At 55.5% G+C, this 18,199-nt stretch overlaps 4 protein-coding genes across 4 annotated transcripts; 2 read left to right on the top strand and 2 right to left on the bottom strand.

The window, feature by feature from the left end:
- Nucleotides 1-1,280: 1,280 nt before the first annotated feature.
- On the top strand, nucleotides 1,281-1,523 carry CABS01_06819 (uncharacterized protein; the record flags this gene model as incomplete). Its single annotated transcript, XM_060540184.1, has 1 exon — nucleotides 1,281-1,523. One exon carries the CDS (start codon nucleotides 1,281-1,283, stop codon nucleotides 1,521-1,523), a length of 243 nt encoding a protein of 80 aa, XP_060403868.1.
- A 584-nt stretch (nucleotides 1,524-2,107) lies between these two features.
- CABS01_06818 (glucose oxidase) lies at nucleotides 2,108-4,537 on the top strand (the record flags this gene model as incomplete). The annotated part of the gene is made up of 8 exons (XM_060540183.1): nucleotides 2,108-2,315; nucleotides 2,377-2,409; nucleotides 2,480-2,745; nucleotides 2,826-2,952; nucleotides 3,037-3,519; nucleotides 3,590-3,685; nucleotides 3,752-4,431; nucleotides 4,508-4,537. The coding sequence occupies 8 exons, from the start codon at nucleotides 2,108-2,110 to the stop codon at nucleotides 4,535-4,537; spliced, it is 1,923 nt and encodes a 640-aa protein (XP_060403867.1).
- A 758-nt stretch (nucleotides 4,538-5,295) lies between these two features.
- On the bottom strand, nucleotides 5,296-8,766 carry CABS01_06817 (FAD binding domain-containing protein; the record flags this gene model as incomplete). The annotated part of the gene is made up of 1 exon (XM_060540182.1): nucleotides 5,296-8,766. The coding sequence occupies one exon, from the start codon at nucleotides 8,764-8,766 to the stop codon at nucleotides 5,296-5,298; it is 3,471 nt and encodes a 1,156-aa protein (XP_060403866.1).
- A 1,618-nt stretch (nucleotides 8,767-10,384) lies between these two features.
- CABS01_06816 (heavy metal translocating P-type ATPase) lies at nucleotides 10,385-14,020 on the bottom strand (the record flags this gene model as incomplete). Its single annotated transcript, XM_060540181.1, has 1 exon — nucleotides 10,385-14,020. The coding sequence occupies one exon, from the start codon at nucleotides 14,018-14,020 to the stop codon at nucleotides 10,385-10,387; it is 3,636 nt and encodes a 1,211-aa protein (XP_060403865.1).
- Nucleotides 14,021-18,199: the final 4,179 nt, after the last annotated feature.

Below are 18,199 nucleotides of genomic sequence, written 5' to 3'. Positions count from 1 at the left end.
CGGTCAGGCATCTCGATGGAATCTTCAGATGACCAAACAACTTGGAACTTTTGTTGGCTTCGTGTGTTTTCCAGTTCATCTCACCTAGCATGAAAGCTGCAGAATATCAGAGGATGGACTATTGATTTCTCTATTGCCAAATGTTCGAATTAATCACTTACAAAACTGAAAATGGTCAAAAAGGAAAGGAAGGAAAGGGCTGGTGATCACTTACGCTAGAATTCACGCCCCTGTCCGGACTCGAACAGCGCGCCCCTCGGACCAGCACGGCTTCATTGGAGTATTTGTGTTGGTTTCTCTGCGTCAGAGTATAAACCACCCGGCCAATTGGCCGGATGGGTGCTGGTGACAGAAACGGATGATTAGACTCCTTATGTACCAGAGGCAGGTTAAGGAAGGAGGGACATAGAGGTTAGGAAGGAGCGAGGCGGAAAGCACATACCATATTATTCACCGTTGATTCAAAGACTTGTTCACATTCGTTTCGTATATGATTCTACAGGTTCATTACTTTTGGCTGTGCAAAAGGTTCTCCTGAAGGCTCATGAAGAAACCTCGAGGAAGATATCGTAGGTTCACTCTCTCAAAGCTTCATACGGCAGCATTGCTTGTTTAACTCATTCTCGAACTTGTTTAAGAACATGGCATAACATCTTATATATCTTTTTCTTATGATGTGCAGAGCTCATTGTCTTTCTGTCGGTCGAGTGCTCGGTGCCTTTGCCTTAGACGCGAGGATGGGAGGAATGGAGTTCTTGTGAATTACTTCGTACCTCCTCTTACTGAGTCGATAATACTAGCACCCTAAGATAGTATCATTTAGTTACAGAAGAGATTATGACGTTGCTAGCCATGTTCGTGACGCCCTCTTTCTTACGTATGCAGCAAACGTTAAATGGGCGTGATACTTGGGGTCCTACTCCAAGTATATATATTAGCTTAGACGAGAGCCTAGGAAAAGTGAACCTCAGAACTGTATGTTGTAGGTCCCGAATCTATACAGTTGGATCATTCTTCTGTGCGAATTGACCGTGGGATTTGCCAAATTCTTCACTACTTATGGTCAAAAGACGAATCAGCATACGCAAATATTCAACAATTTCTGAAAGCACAACTTCGACTTGACGAACGGACCAGGCGAAAGACAAGGAAGAACAGCTTCTACCAGTCGGAACGTAAGAAGGAAACGGAAAGACAGCCTGGAGGGCTCCAGGCGCCCGCATCGCTCCGGTCAGCTTCCCCGCCCCAGAAAGACGAAAAAGAATGCATGGCGTGACCCGATGCGTACCAGCGGCGCAGCCTTTGCACGCAACCTCGCATGTGTTCTCGCTCCAGAGGAATTGAGACCCGAGCCCGTCTCTGTCAAGATGCGAGATTTGTCCCTCGCCTGGACCGTTCTATTCGGGCACGCCTCGACTTTACCCGACAGCCTGGGCAGTCCCTCCCGTGCTTCCGCATACATGGATTATGCGGCTTGTTATGCGAGACGAGAGATGCTATTGACCAGAGAGGTATCAAGATGAGGGGTAACGACTGTGATGAGGCTAGCTGCAGCTGGCAAACAACAACTTGAGTCCCTCGCCGGTGTCTTTTCCTTCCTTAAGATTAAGTCCGTCGGAGAGATGTAGAAATCCAAGCCGGGCCGTGGTTTGGCTGTCTTCGGGTTCTGTAATAGACTATGAGAAGAGCTGGTAGACTTTCGGAATAATCACTGTGAAGCTTAGTTGGAAGAGGGTTTGTCAACTTGGCATGATTTGAAGCCGGACACAATAGAGCCAAGGCTGCGTGAATAAGGCTCTTTACGATGGCTGCAGAACATGATGCGCTGCAACGTGGGCGCTCTCCCAAAGCAGAATCTCACAACGATACCACTTATAGTTTCTTTGTACGCGAATTGGCATTGCCAATGGGGTGAAGAGCAGCAGTGGTTATCATGGGCGGCAAACACGCCAAGATCACCTCGCATGACCCTCTCCCTATGTAGACGAAGGCTCCTCGAGCGGGGCTATATAAGAGAGAAAATCTTGGATCCATAGCAGCTTCGTAAATATTTCCTCAATTATTATTCTATGCCTAGATTCTGTTGAACTAAAAGAGGCCAGCCAAAATGACAAAGATCCCTGTCCTTATGGCCGCCTTGGGCTTCTTGTTGACGAATATCCCAGGTGTTATCTCATCAAGTATCCCCCGATCCATCGCTCACTCGAGAATCCTCCCTAGAGCTTGTGATGTCAAGGAAGAGTACGACTACGTCATCGTTGGAGGAGGCACCTCCGGCCTGACAGTCGCGGATCGATTGACTGAAAGCGGCGAGCGTAAGTTCGTTTCAGAAGAAGAGAAAGCATTGCCCCATACTGATTCTGGGACTTTTGCAAGATACCGTGCTAGTGATTGAGCTTGGTTTATTCGGTGAGTTGCGGCCTCTTCTCTAAGAAATATAGTCCCAGAGAGCAAAGCGTGAGCTAACGCTGCAGCAAAGACAACTCGTCTCAGGTCAACACCGTGACAACAGGCCTCCTATCCTGGCGCAACCAGTCTCACACCTTCAACTTCTCCTCCGTACCCCAAGAGGGCCTCAATGGCCGCAAGATCAACGTCATAGGCGGTGTCATGCTCGGTGGCTCAACAGGCGTCAACGCCATGCAGGTCCACCGTGGCCAGAAGGAGGACTACGACAGATGGGGGTCCTATTTCAGCAATGAATCGGAATGGAGCTGGGATGGCCTGCTGCCTTACTTCAAAAAGGTGAGAGTCCGGTCGTCTGAAGTTCTGTTTGCTGTTCTCTCTCTCAAATGACTGTGACTGATGAAGTGATGTGACCGCAGGCGTGGAACTTCCACCCGCCTACCCCCGAGCTGACCGAGCAATTCGACATCAAGTACGATGCGAGCTTCTGGGGCAACTCCTCCGGCATCCACGCTTCGTTTCCGACCTTTCACTGGCCTATGCTGAGTACTTATCTACTACTCCCTTCCATATCACCAGTTGAATACAACGCATGATATCATGCTAACAAGAAGCACACCACAACAACAGAGACCGAAGTAGAAGCCTTCAAAGAAATCAAAGGCGCCGACTTCCCCGCCGACTCGGGCGCCGGCGACCCAGGCGTCTTCTGGTACCCAACCTCCTTCGACCCGGCCACCGTGACGCGGTCCATGGCTCGGCGAGGTCACTGGGACGGCATCCAGGCCGCGCGGGACAACTACGAGACCATTACCGGGCACAAGGTGCTCAAGGTCTTCTTTGAAGGCGACAGCGAAGCCGAGACCCGGACCGCCACCGGTGTCTCCTACGTCGAGGCGAACTCGACCATCGCCAAGGGCGCGCGGATCGTAAAGGCGAGGAAGGAAGTCATCCTGGCCACGGGATCGATTCACACGCCCCAGATTCTGCAGCGCAGCGGCGTAGGCGGGAGAGCACTTCTCGAGGCTGCGGGTATCGACGTCGTCATCGACTTGCCAGGCGTGGGACAGAATTTCCAGGACCACCCTGTCGGTGCTGGGGCTACCTTTACCTGTGAGATTCGATATCTTCCCTTGAAGAGACATACAACGTTGGGGCTTTGCTGACATATTTTCTCATCAAGTCACTAAATTTGACGTCCACCCGGATATGACCGACCTCGTCAACAACCAGACCTTCATCGACCAAGCCAAAGCAGAGTTCGAAGCCAATAGGACCGGTACAACCTCCCCTTCCCAAAGGCCCTATCAGGAAAACCTTACTGACACTCTTCATCCTCTGCCAGGACCTCTAACTATAGGCGCAGGCAATGTAGCAACCTTCCTCCCCTTCCCAGTAATAGCCCCCTCCTTCGAAGCCATCACATCCGCCTACGAATCCCAATCCCCCTCAGCCCACCTCCCTCCCAACACAGACCCGACCGTAATAGCAGGCTACGCAGCCCAACAAACCCGCTTCGCAGCAGCCCTCCGCTCCCCCGGCGCCGCCTTCTACAACTTCTTCCTCCGCGGCAGCCCCACAGAGAGCAACTTCGTCCTTCTCCACCCCCTCTCGCGCGGCACAATCTCCCTCAACACCAGCGACCCCTTCTTCACGGAGCCCATCGTAGACTACCGCGCGCTAAGTAACCCCACCGATCTCGCCGTGCAAATCGAATTCATCCGCTTCACGCGGCGGTACTTCCTCCAGTCCGCGACGCTGGCGCGCTACGAGCCCGTGGAGACGGTTCCGGGGACGAATGTTACGAGTGACGAGGCGCTGGGCGAGGCTGTGAGGCGGATGATCAGCCCGACGACGTTTCACCCTGTCGGCACGGCGGCTATGATGCCGAGGGCGTTGGGAGGGGTTGTTGATGAGGGGTTGGAGGTGTATGGGGTCCGGGGGTTGAGTGTTGTCGATGCGAGCGTGATGCCTGATTTGCCGGGGGCGTATACGCAGCAGACTGTGTATGCAGTTGCTGAGAAGGTGAGTCTTGATGATGATGATAATCAGCAGAGGTGTAGAAGTGAAACGAAGGGGAGGTATACTGACGATGTTCTAGGCTGCTGATTTGATCAAGGCCCGGGCGTGAGGCTTTGATCGGAGTATGACCGGGTCTGTGAGCGTTCATTGTTACGAGGTATTAGCAAGTAACTCAGTGGCGGAGTGTCTTAGTACACCGGCCAATATATACAGATACGTTGCCGTGCTGTCTCATCATTGCTCTGCTTCTCATCATCCCATTCCCGAGATACCTCAGGTGCATCACCAAACGAATAAGTAGAGAGTAAAGGAGAAAAGGTAGTACCAGCGAACAGGTCATCGATGAGTTGGAGCAACAGCACTCGGTATAGGACAAGAGCCGGCCATATCTCAGTAAGGTAACACAGCTCTCTTCCGCCGCCACTGCCGTCTATCCGCCCGCCAACACGCACATGGCTGTTTGGCTTCTAACCGCCATCTGCTCGATCGTGACGCCTACTTTATATACTAGTTAGTACTCATTATACTGGCTTTGTTGAGCGGTAGATGATTTTGGTAGGGTAGGGGGGATATAAAACTTGAAAGATGATGTCTCGAGGTTCCAAAGGCTGAGAACGTTGTTTTGAAAGGATCTTACGCTGTTGACTAGTTGACTGAGATAATGAAGCGTGTTGATCATTCTGACATTCACAACAAGAATGGCACATGGCATGAAGTGTAGCAAGTATTTGGTACTTATTCGATTTGACTCAATTACTCAATCCAGAAAGCTGGCTGGTAACAAGGAAACTTTTCGATAGGACTGCAGCCCTGTTATATACAAAGAGAAATGCCAAACAGATGTCTAGTACACAAGACGCAAAGAAACTAGTACACCTCGAGGACGTAGCGGCCATCCTCCTTGAGCTTCTCAATCTCGTTGCGGGCATTGACCTTCTTGCCGCTCATCTTGGCCTCGACGTTGATGGCCTCCATCAGCACGTCCGTCACGTCGGGGACGGGCCACGTGGGGCCGCACAGGTAGAAGCTGCCCTCGTCGCGGATGTACGACTGCACGACGTCGCGCATGGACTCGCGCATGCGGTCCTGGATGTAAATCTTGCGCGGCTGGTCGCGCGAGAAGGCGGCGCCGAGGTGCGTGATGACGCCGGCGTCGACGTAGGCCTCCCACTCCTCGCCGTACAGGTACTCCTCGCGCTGGTGGCGGGAGCCGAGGTACAGCAGGATGGAGCCGATCTCCTCGCCGCGGGCCTTTTGCAGGGCGCGGTACTGGACGAAGGCGCGGAAGGGCGCCAGGCCGGTGCCGAGGCCGGCCATGATGAGGGGCGCCTTGGGGGAGGTCGGGAGCTTCATGACGGAGGGCTTGACGGAGGCGACGACGGCGGCGCCGACGGGGAGGGCGGAGAGGTAGCGGGTGGCGTGGCCGAAGCGGTTGCGGCCGCGGGGGTCGACCCAGTCGACGACGACGATCATGAGGGCGACCGAGGTCGGGGTCACGGCCTGGGCGGAGGCGATGGAGTACTCGCGGCGCTTGAGCGGGGCGATGATGCGGACGAGGTCGTGGAAGGACGGGCGGGCCGAGGGGAACTCCTGGAGGATGTCGACGTAGGTGGCGAAGTCGACCTCGGAGCGCTTCTTGAAGTCGGCGGCGCCATCGGCACCGCCGAGGCTGGCGAGGACGGCCTTTTCGCGCTCGTCGGCGGCGAACTCGGACAGGGCCTCGTAGAAGCGCTTGGGGGGCTTGCCGAGGACGTCAATGTTCTGCTTGAGGGACTGGTAGACGGTGCGGGTCTCGAAGGCGGCGTTATCCTCGCGAGCGGGCACCTGGACGAGGGCCTCCGGGTCGAGGCCGTACCACTCGATGAAGGCGCTGACCTCCTCGTGGTCGTTCTCGGCGTGGATGCCGAGGGCCTCGCCAATGTCGTAGGTGAGACCAGAGTCGCCGAGGTCGAACTCGATGTGGAAGATGTTGCGGTCGTAGTTGCCCGGGGTGAGGCGGCGGTTCTCCTTGACGGTGATGGTGTGGGTCTTGACGGGCAGCTCCGGGCGCAGGGCGCTCTCGGTGCCGTAGGCCTCCTTGAAGGCGAGACCCTTGGCCGCGGCCTGCCAGTCGACGAGCTGGGAGGTCTCCTCGACCTCCTCCTTGTCGAAGCCGACAAAGCTGTTGGGCTTGATAGTAGCGGGCAGGGGGCTGACGACGACGTCCTCGGGGAGCTCGGCCCAGGCGGACTGAGACTCGACCTTACGCAGGGCCTGGCCGAGGGCCTCCTGGGTCTCGGCGAGGGTGCTGGAGAAGCCCTCGGGGAGGGCGATCTTGGCGACCTCCTCAGCGGTGATGTCGGAGCGGGCGATCTGGAGGAAGGCAAACTCCAAGAGGACCTTGACAGCCTGGGACTCCTTCTCGGCAAAAGCGGAGGCGTCCAGGACGTAGAGCTCGATGGACTTATCCTGGATCTGCTTGCGCACGACAGGGGAGAGGCGCTTCTCGATGTCCTCCTCCTTGAAGCTGGGGAGGTTCAGGAGAAGCTTGCCACCGGCCTTGACGCTCTTGATGATGTCGAGGTCCTTGAGGAGCTTCTCCTCGCCGACGGCAACGACATCGGCCTCCTCAACGGCGTAGGGCGCCTCAATGGCCTTCTTGGAGCTGCGGATATCGGTGCGGACGATACCACCCTGGAGCAGGTTGTCGAACGACTCGTGTACGTACACGTTGCTGGTAGACTCGCGGGAGAGCAAGTTGCTGACAACAGCGGGGGAGTCAACGGCGACAGAGTTGTCAACGTCCCAGAAGGTGTACTGGTGCGCCTGCACCAAGGCGGGGAAGGGCTTGGACTCGGCCTCGGCGCTGAGGAGCTTGCCAAAGATGTCGGCGACGGTCTGGGGCGTCAGGGCCTCCGAGGCGGAGTACTTGACGTCCGAGACGGTGGGGTCCTGGCGCCACTTTCCAGAGAAGGACACGGAGGTCAGAACGTCGGTGTAGAGGGCAGACTGCAGGGAGGCGTCGTTGACGGAGAGCTCGTCCTTGACCTGGCCCAGGACGGAGATGGACCTGGCGGAGGCCGGGATGCTGGCGAGGAAGGCCTCCTCGACAAAGGGGCGGTACACGCGGACGTTGATGGCGCCGACCTTTGCGCCGTCGGCGGCGAGGCGGGTGACGACCTGCTTGGCGAGCTGGGTCTCGGCGCTGCCGAAGACGACGAGGACGGCCTCGGCCTGGTCGTGTCCGTGGTACTCGAACAGGTTGTAGGCGGTGCCGAGCTCGTTGTTGAAGAGTCTGAGGAGCTCAACGACCTTGCCGGCGTCGTCGAGTCTCTTGTTCAGGGACTGGACCTCGCTGGAGATCTTCTTGTAGGTCTCGGCGACGCCCTTCTTGTTGAGAGCGTCCGAGGCCTTGAGGGTCTGCTTAGCGAGCTTGACGCCGTCCTCGACTCCCAGGTTGGGGGTGAGGGCGGTCATGAGAGTGGCCAGGAGCGCGGTGTGCTGGCTCTCGTGGTCCTCGGTGGGGTCGAGGTGCTTGTTGAAGACGTCCAACAGGCCGGCGACCTTGGAAGAGATCGCGGCCCTCTCAGAGACACCAGTGGACTCGGAGGTGATGTTGTTGTAGAGGTCAGCGATGCCGCTCTGGCTGAGGGCGTCAACGACGCGAGAGGTCTCGCGGGCGAGTCTGACACCATCGTAGATGTGCAGCGTGGGCATCAGGGCGGCCATGAGGGTGGCGAAGAGGGCCATGTGCTGAGTTTCGTAGGCGCTGGAGCTGGCAACCAAGCCGAGGCCAAGGTCCTCGGCGGTGCGCAGCGCGGTGTCGTAGTCGGAGACGAGGCCGTTGGCGGCATCGTAGTCGAGAGCTGCGACGTGGGCGACGAAGGGGGAGGCGACGCCGTACAACAGGCTCAGCTGGTCCAATGCGCCGCGGAGGTTCTTCAAGCTCAGCGTAGGGGCGAGCAGGGTCTGGGGGAGGTGTCTCTTGGCCAGATCAAAGTCGGGGCTGAAGATGTAGCCGAGGGCGAGGGCGCCGGCGCCGGTCCTGGTCTGGAGCTGGATGAGGTCGGTGGTCTCGCCGTGGATGTTGCGCTCTTTGGCCTCGGCCCATGCCTTTGCGGCGACGTCGAGGTCAAAGGTGGGAGCGGAGTAGGAGAAGATCTTGTCGGAGAGCAGGAAGGCGACCTGCTGGACGAGGAGCTGGGCCGTCACGTAGGTAGGACCGGAGATGGAGGAGAGGGCCACGGGCTGGCCAAAGGGAAGGGTGGAAGAGACCTTCTTCTGAGGGGCGGACGAGGGCGACGACTTCGCGTCAACGACGGCCGCAGAGCCCGTACTCTCTTGCTGCTTGAACTGCATCTTGGGAGGTTTTGGAGAGGACGAATTGAGAATAAGTACAGCAAAGAATATGTGATTAAAGATGGTCCAAAATACACGGAGGACCAGAAGACAGAGCCTCACCACTCGCAAGAGAATGGTTGCTACTGAGAGACAATTGGGACACTCAAGAGCAAGTTGTACAAGTCACTTGCGTCAACCTGAACGAGAGATGAGCTTCTTCGTTCCAGGAGGACCTTGAGGTTTGTAAGTGAGGAGAGGTAAAAAGGGAAGAGAGTTAGAAGTTCAAGAGATGTTCTCGTCTAAGGAGACTCCGAACAGGTTCCGAGCATATAAAAAAAAAAGTGAGAGCAGGACCGGCAAAGGAGACCCTCTAGCCGGCACTCACCTTTCAAGCACGGTTAGCTAGCTAGCACCGGGAACCGAGAAGCGCACTCCATTGACTCCATTACAGCAGGCAATAAGAGACGGGCATTTGTCAGGCATCTTGCTGTCTGGTGGCAGGCGCATTGCTGTCTGCTTTGCTGCTGCTGCTGCTGCTTGTTCGCGTGCGAAACTCGGCGTTTGGAAATTGTTGAAGCTTGGAGAATTGCGACTAGGGGACAATTGCGCCATCGCGCGCCAATGAGCGACCGGGACCCGTCTGCAACGGCCCCACATTGCACCATTTCCGATCCACTCGACGTCCCTTCCCTCCACGTTCCCTTGGGCCTACCGGTGCACCCAGGGCACCTCCGCTTACCAAATCCGCAATCTTTTGGTCTGGGCTCAGAATTGCGTGCTCGACCATCCGGAAATGCAAGCCTCTTTCGCCCCAGATTCTGACCATTTTACATTCATCGGTGGCGGGCACGCCTCATGCTCTCACTGCCCGTGTCATTGATTCAAGGCTGTCGGTCGGCCTGCCCGGCAATCGGCGGACGCGGTATCCGCTCGGTCACGGCATCGGCTTCCGCTCTCCGTCGTCACCATTCAACTACACCCCATACTGATACTCACCAACTCCCATAGTCAGTGCCCAATCATGTCGTTCGGTCCGTATTTGAAGGACAGATCACGATGTCATGGTTAGAACAACTCAAAACAATGAGGTTGAAAGGAGCAATTGCTTGAATGATTGGTCCAGATGCTATTCAGCTGCTCTGTTGCTGGAATCTTATACCTGTCGTCCCATGACCACTTCTGTTCGCCGTTTCCGGACAGTCTCCACTTCAATTGCTGTCCCTCCTTTACAAAGGGAGACCGACATCTTTGCCATATTCTTGTCCCAAGGTAGATGCCTAACCCTATTTTTAGATGTAGATGTTGAAGTTGTGGGATAACCATATCTCTCGGGTTATTTTTGTCTTTTGAGTTGGTAAGATCTAATTTGGGGCTTCGCATGAGATTATCGTTTTTGCGTGTGGCGTGTAATTCTCGACCAATTTGGTCTCGCTTGACATCAATATGCACAGCACACCAATGCTATTCTGCAAAGAGATCGAGCATGGGGATTTGAGACTCAAATTGTGAAGGGCATCTCGTCGTATTTGTAACTTTTCTTCAATGACCATCAACAATCCTCTTTTCTATCCAGCACATAGGTATCCTCTAGTAAACAAACAAAGTGGTAATACACGGCACAACCGCCATACCCTCCCTACTCAATCTTCTTCGCCCGGAACCCAAGCCACGGCACCTTACTCCTCAACGCCAACGAACTCAGCACGACACTGATACTAGACAGCGCCATCGCGAGACTGGCCCACACGGGATCCAACCGCACGTGCTGCCGCCCGCCGTTCACGACAATCGGGTACAAACACCCGGCGGCAATGGGGATCGCCAGCAGGTTGTAGATGACAGCCCATCCGAAATTGACCTTGATCCTCCTGAACACGGTCCGGCTGAGCGCGAGCAGCGTCACCACGGCCCGGAGGTCGCTCGTCACCAGCACGAAATCCGCGCTCGAGATAGCCACGTCGCTGCCGCTGCCGATCGCGATGCCCACGTCCGCCTTGGTCAGCGCCGGCGAGTCGTTGATGCCATCGCCCACCATGGCCACCATGGCGCGCTTCCCCGTGTGCTCGTCGCCCCCGCCCCCGGTTCCTGCCCGCGCCTTGAGGACCGATTGCAGGTAGGTGATCTTGTCCGCCTTTTCCCAGGGAAGCACCTCGGCGAGCACGTTGTCCGGGTCGATGCCCACCAGGTCCGCGACGGCCTTTGCGGTCACGTCGTTGTCGCCCGAGAGCATCCAGACGCGGGTGCCTTGCTCGTGGAGGGCCTTGATGATACGGATTGCCTCAGGCCGGATGGGGTCGGCGATAGAAAGCGCCGCGACGAGGGTCCAGGGGTGGTCATCTGACGTTCTGGTAGAAGGAGTAGCAGTAGGTCTAGTAGCGACCAAGGCGACCGATTTAGCCTCGCTCTTCCATTTCTGCAGTTGAGACGTCACGCCTTCGTCAAAGTGGACAACGTGATCGCGCATCAGCGACTCGTTGCCGACAATCATGTCAAATGCCTCGGCGGGCTTCGCTCCGCGGTTCGTGGCCTTCATGCCCTTGCCTGGCAGTTCCTGGATGCTGTCGACGTCGACCCAGGCGTCCGTCTGCGAGGTGCAGTAGGAGACGATGGCTTTTGCCACAGGGTGGCTACTGTTCTCCTCAACCGCTCGCAAAGTGGCCAAAACCATGCCACGCTCGAGGCTGCTCCCCTCGAGGTAGAGTCCGGCGTCCGTGACCTTTGGCTCACCGCCGACGGTGAGCGTGCCCGTCTTATCAAAGACAACCACGTCCACGTTGCTAGCCTTTTCAAACGCCTCGCCTCCTCCCTTGGCGAGAATTCCATGCTTGGCCGCGAGACCACCGCCGACAAAGATGGCTGTGGGGGCTGCGAGAGCGAGACCGCAGGGACAGGCGACGACGAAGACGGCAATGGCAAACTGAAGCGCAAAGCCAGCCCATCCGCCCTCTGAGTCGAGGTAGTCTCGAGGAAGGACACCTGCGTAGCCGAGAATCAACCACGTGAAGAATGTGATTACGGCAATCAGGGTGATGATGGGGACAAAGAAGGCCGTCAGCACGTCGGCGACGCGCTCCATCGGCGCCCTCTTTGTCTGACCCTCTCGAACGATGGAGACGATCCGGTCCAGCATGGAGGCGCCCGCTGCACCTGTGATGCGTACCTGGATAGCGGAATCCTTGTTGACCGTACCTGCGTGGACCTCGTCGCCAGGTACCTTTTTGATGAGGCGAGACTCGCCTGTCAAGCTGGACTCGTCGAAGCTGCCTTCGCCCTGCACCACGATTCCATCTGCGGCGGGCGACGCACCGTGAGGCACGCGCACAACGTCTCCATACTCGAGCATGTCCACGCCAACAGTGGTGTCGGTGGTCTTACCAATGGAGTCCTTGGTGACGAGGATAGCCGTGGTGGGTCGCAGCTTGCCCAGCATCTCGACCGCGTCGCCAGTTTTCGACTTGCTGTACGATTCGATCAGACGGCCCAGGAGCAGGAAAAGGGTCAGGAAGACGACGGAGTCAAAGTAAAACTGCGTGTCGTCAACCTTTGCAGGTCTGTTGATGGCGGCAGCAATCATCTGGCCAATAGAAGAAAGGTAGGCAATGGTTGTCCCGAGCGACATGAGCATATTCATGCTTCCAAACTTGTAGAATCGACGAAGGATGGGTGTCTTGCTGCCCTTGCGCCACAAGTTCCTAATCTCCTTGATAGCTCTGCTGTGGAAGACGTCGGCCCCAAAGAAGTAAACCGGCGTCGCGAGAACGAACAGTGCAATCTGGGCTCGGTTGATGCCCAGAGCCCATGGCTTCATGAGGTAGTGCTTGCCCTTGTCCGTGTCGGAGACAAGACTCATGTAAACAATACCAATGATGAAAGTCGGGATGGCGATGACCAACGTCAAGTAGACTCGTCTAAGGAGCTGCTGCTGGTGCTTTTGTGTAATGAGTTTTGAGCGCTCCTCGAGACTGGGCGGGTGGTAGATCGATGCCTTGAAGGCGGGATCGGCGGCATCGATGGCGGATAGGATTTGCCGAATGGTGAACGAAGGCGCGCTGGGCGTGTACTTGACGGTAACGAGTGGCTTCTCGTGAGTGGGTTTGGAAACAACCTTTAGCCGGTGTGTGAAGGATGTGAGAGAATGCGTTACTCGGCTGGGGCAATGTTGACAGTAGAGGCCCTTGATTGAGATCTGGACCGTCCTCTCTTGCGCGCCCTTATTCTCAGTCTTGACCTTTGATACGCTGTCCAGTGTCGCATCATAGCCCATATCTTCAATGGACTGAACAATATCGTCTTGCTTGCCTTCAACGATAAAGTCAATGGTGGCGTTGTTAGCCACCAAGTTGACTGCAACGTTGGAGATGTAGTCCTTCTTATTCAGCTGTTCCGTGATGGTGTTGGCGCAGGAAGCGCAGGTCATGCCGCCAATCGCCACAGTTGCTCGCCATTTCTTTTCGTCGCTTTCGTCTCCGCTGAAGTCATCGCCAGGCTCTGCGTATTCCGTAACGCTGTCAAGACTGGCATCATAGCCCATGTCTTCAATGGCCTCCGCAACCTTTGACGCGTTGGACTTGTCTCTGATATCAACCGTGGCACTGTTGGTGACCAAGTTGACAGTGGCATTGTCGATCCATTCCTGCTTGTTGAGTTCCTCGCTGATAGTATTGACACAGGATGCGCAGGTCATACCACCGACAGAGAGTGTGACTCTCCATTTTGAGCCTCCTGAGGCCATTGCTGTGACACTGTCGAGACCATTGTAGAGCGAGCTGCGCACACTGTTGACGTGTGAGTTTAATAGGTCTGCGGTTGAAGCACCGCTATCCTCTGAATCACGGCATTGCTTGCAGTTGAGCAGGTGGGCTTCCCGCTGGGCCTCGGGTGAATCAGAAGACCACTTCGGAGCGAAGGAGAGCAGGCCATCGAGGGCGCCGCCGCTGTGAGCGCCAGCGTTGATGTCCATGACACCAGAATCAGGCTGGGTGAAGGTGATGGTGTCCATGTCGAATTCGGTGGCAGCCGTGGTCGTGACACCGCAAATCTCGAAGCCGGCATCTTGAAGTGACTTGGCCATGCACCGGATGGTGATATCGGGGGTTGGCGTGTGTCTGTGTTCAATGGTGACGACGGAGGTGACAATGTTTGGTGAGACCCAGATGACATCGTGACTGGAGGACTCGCGGAGAGCCTGCTGGATGGAAGAGACGCATGATGGGCAGTGCAAGTTGGCGAGCAGAAATGAGGTGGTGATGCGAGGATGCCTTCCGTCGTCCATCGTCACGGACCGATGGCTCAGTGGCCGGTGTTCCTGCTAGTTGTTGTCGTCGCCGTCCTTTTTGTATTTAGAATGATAGAGCCGGTGTGGAGGGATGGTAGATGCGTTGGCAGCCTTGAGTGGAATGTTGAGGGAGCTCACGGGAGGGCGACTTGGACGCGAAAGTTGAAACCAAGGTGTGAGTGTTGCAGTAGCTCAGGCCAGCTTTCGGAGAAAGCTACAGGTGGTTTTAGTAAGATACCCGTCCTTGTCTTTTCTCTTATTTGAGATATGCGTGAGGGAGATGCATAGATACGAAGGACTGAAGAAGAAAAAAAGCGTAGAAGTAAGGGAAATTGGTAGAATCAAAGGCCGAGTGAACAGCAGATAGATGAGCCTGGGCAGACGATGTTCAGTTTGCTTCAAAGCTCGGTGTCCGAGATTTTTTTCTCTCCAAATGAATGCCGACGCGAGGGATTGATGCCACGTCCCTTTGATGCAGCACTCCCGAAAAAAAAGACTGCAGTTGCCAGGAAAAGATGAAATATTTACGAGAACGCTACGATGCTTTTACCTTGGCCCCTAGGTTTCTTGATCATTCGGTGTTTGACTCTACTTTTTTGTAATTACAGCGCGGCAATTGTGCTGCTTTGAAATGCTGAACAGAGTGGCCCTTTGCCTCTTTGGGGATGCGCGTTTTGTGCGGTGCAGAATTCTCAGGTATCAGAGTCAGCGACTCACCACTTTTTCTGCAGGAACACGGTGATCGCACTGTCGTATCTCGGTGGACAGCTACTGTGTTGGCACTGTCTGTTCAGGTACCAAAGACACACGCGTGACGTAATTTGCTCACAATGGGTCCGTCCAGGTTTCATTTGAGTGCCTCAAGGGGCAGGCACCACAGGCACCCGACTTTGACACGCCAAACCGAGCGTGCCTGCAGTTTGGGCACTGAGTATCCGAATACACAGACTGGAACATACCGGAGCCTTCCATTTCAACATTCAGAAAGCAATGGAAGGCACGAAGGAAACTTGCAGTTCTTCGCCTGCCCCTTTTTATCAATAGGAGAGACCAAGGAGCAATGGAACCGTTAGAGACTCGGCCATTAGAAATCATTGTTCAACCTTTCGTTAATTTCACTATGGGTGACACATTTTTCTTCTGATCTACGACATTCCATCTCCATCCCGTACCGTTATACCACACCCGCTGTCAATCGATCTGTACTAGATCTATCCATGTTCCGTCTTCATTTTTCCAGTGGCAAACCTCATCGGACGGCGTCTATGGCGGCTCCCCCGCATCGCGCTAGCCGCTAGTCGCAGCAAGATCCACGTGGACCCCGATTGCTAAGCGCAGCTGCACTTGCTATTGCTCACTCATCCTCGACATAACACCTGGGCGGATCGCCTCTCAGCTACCCATGTCTGTTCCTGTCGATCTGTCAGGCTGCACTCCAAGACAAGTCGTTGCCAGAGACTGCAGTAACCTCCGCGAGGGCTGGCTCACTCGCGTGCTTGGGTGGAACAAACAATCCAGAGGGCGCCACCATGAACCTCTTACAGAACGATGCCTGGGTAACACAGCTTGCGGCTGACACGTTGATGGAGTCACAATACTGTTGCTCTAGGTTATTTCCATGACACAAACAAGAGCAACTTCCACCAATCGATACTTCGACTTCGTTCGATATAGAACTGTTAGGGAATATGTGTACCTCTATTCTTGCTCGCTGATCATACCGCAGAAGGATTCCAGTGGTCGCGACAAACCCGGCCTCTCGCTTGCTCCAATCACCATGACCATTGCGCCCCTGTGCTGCCGAAGCTTCGCCTTCGAAAACTGACCAGTCAGCCATCGCCAACCGTCAAAGCAGACTGCACTGGGCTCTAACATGCTCCAACGAAGAATTCTGGAACAATTTCTACGGCCGTGCATCATCATCCGGCAAAAGTCGAGACAGGGAAACTTCGGATAGCATGCTGCCGTACCCATTCTTGAGGTCGGCGAACAGACGCGGGATGAGCCTCAAGGCTATGTCGACATCGGATCAACCGCTTAAGCTGTGTCAGAGGCTTCCAGTTCGAGAGCACCGAACAACACTGCATTTACCCCCTATGGCGTGCACTATGCGAGAAGCAATCTCAAGCATGTCCATATTCATCAGAGCTAAATCCTCTGCCGGCTTATGGAGGGGCTTGGAGCATCATCGCGGCGATCATAAGCGCACACAACTCAGCTGAATCCCATGTCAGCGCATCTCTGCGACAGTGGGGCAGTGCGGGCTCATAACGCTGCAAAGTCTACGACCCCCTCAAAGATCAAATGTCCAACTTCCTCGCCTTGGCATTACGGCCCTCTCATTGGCAATAATGCGGCGATCGACATACCTACTATTGAAGTTCAAAGTCACGATGCGTGTGGGGTTGGGCTCGATACAGATACTGGGTGCTCAAGGCATTTCTTGGCATCGCCGTGTGAGCCGCGAGCTCCGCTATAAGCGTCATCAAAAGACTACGGATACAGATACTTCAAACGCTACTCAGCCAAGGCCTGGCATATCCAAAGGGACAATAGGACTTGTATGATTTTCCTCTTTTTGCCATTTGCCTTTTGCCGAGACCTCCACCGGCAACTACAATGCTCGCGAGCATCTTGGCAAATAGCCCATGCTTCTGGGTGAGAGCCTGGGGCTGAGGACACGGCGCAGCAACTCATCAACGGCCGTTAGGTTTGCCAACACCTTCAAAGTCAACAATGTGGACCAACTCAAAAAGAAAGACAAAATACTTAATCACGAACAAACCTACACAGCTCTACGGAGTATTTACCAGCAAGGTGGGAAACGAGGGAAAAGCGAACGGTTGGCCCAAGCCACATTGAATCAACCTTGGTATCCGTATGAATACTCGTTCGGATAGGTGCAGGCACAGTCGATGACGGTAGGCAGACTTACTTCCCCGTGACTTCGCGGTTCGCTCAGCCGGAGCCCTCGGTCTCGCGACGCGGCCATGGTTCTGCAGTAGGTACAATCGCGCGGGGCATGGCCCACGGCCCATGGGAGAGCAGGGTGGCAGGGATGCAAGTCATTTGACCTTGGCGTGAGGCGACCCTTTGCCACGGCCCGTGTCCACGAATCCGGGGGCGGGTTCTCGCGCACCTAGGCCAGGCGTACGCAGTGTGCGACAGGCTCACTGAACACTTGCTCTTTGGTGAATACTGTTCAAACCTCAAAGAGACAGCTGACATACAGCCGATTGGGCGGGCAGAGGGCACTGCAGTGGGAACCGTCGACTGAGCCCGTTAGACTGAGCCAATATTGCCAGTCATCCGACCGCAAAACCTGGCCCGCCGCCCCCCGACCTCGTGACTCATCTAGTGTCGATTGATGAACACTCACTCCCCCAGCCCCTCCGAGCCGGCCTCGACTCTTGAGAGACCCACGCCGACCCCGACCGCCGGCCAGCGGCCAGGCATGGGCTGAAGCTCCGGTCTTCCCAAGTTTACTGGAGCCCAACACTGAACACGAAGCGGAGCACACCCTGCAACTGTCATCCACGTATCCGTATCTTGACCAGGCATGCCTAGGCAGCCTAGGCCAGGGGCAAGGAAGGCCTGGGCCGCCTAGGTCCTTTCTCACGATCACGATCACGACCTCTGGCAAACAAACCTCATCCACTCATACGAGTAAGGAGCAGGAATGATGAATACCTGCACAGTACTCTGTATGAGGAGGGGAAACATCTTCGCGGGGTCGGAGCCTAAGAATCCTGCTTCCTGGCATGCATTCTTCGTTGCCTTTTCACCCCACCCCCAGCCACACATGCACATCCTAAAGCACGGCGGAAATCTGAACGGCGCACGATCATCGGTCGCGCACACCCCTCCCCCTCCTCTTCCAATCCCAGATTCCGATCATTGACCGACATTTTTCCCCGACTGCGATTGCAGCCTGAATGCCCCCATCATCCACCAGGATGCGCATTCTGCAATGACCTGGACCTTGTCTTTCACTTCTCATATTTTCCTCAAGCTTGTGATAACAACGCCTAGAGGCACAGACGAAGAGTACCTAGAGGGACGAGAGACGTGGATTTCACTGCATGATAGGGCAAACATACGTGTCTGATAAATGGGGGTGGTTGAGCAAGCAAGACCCCTCCATCCCACGCCAACCCAACCAACCCAAGGCAAACC

The sequence above is a fragment of the Colletotrichum abscissum genome (assembly GCF_030869225.1).
Source record: "Colletotrichum abscissum strain IMI 504890 chromosome Unknown Scaffold_14.1, whole genome shotgun sequence".
Classification (NCBI taxonomy): Eukaryota; Fungi; Ascomycota; class Sordariomycetes; order Glomerellales; family Glomerellaceae; genus Colletotrichum; species Colletotrichum abscissum.
This window is presented reverse-complemented; position numbering and strand designations above follow the sequence as displayed.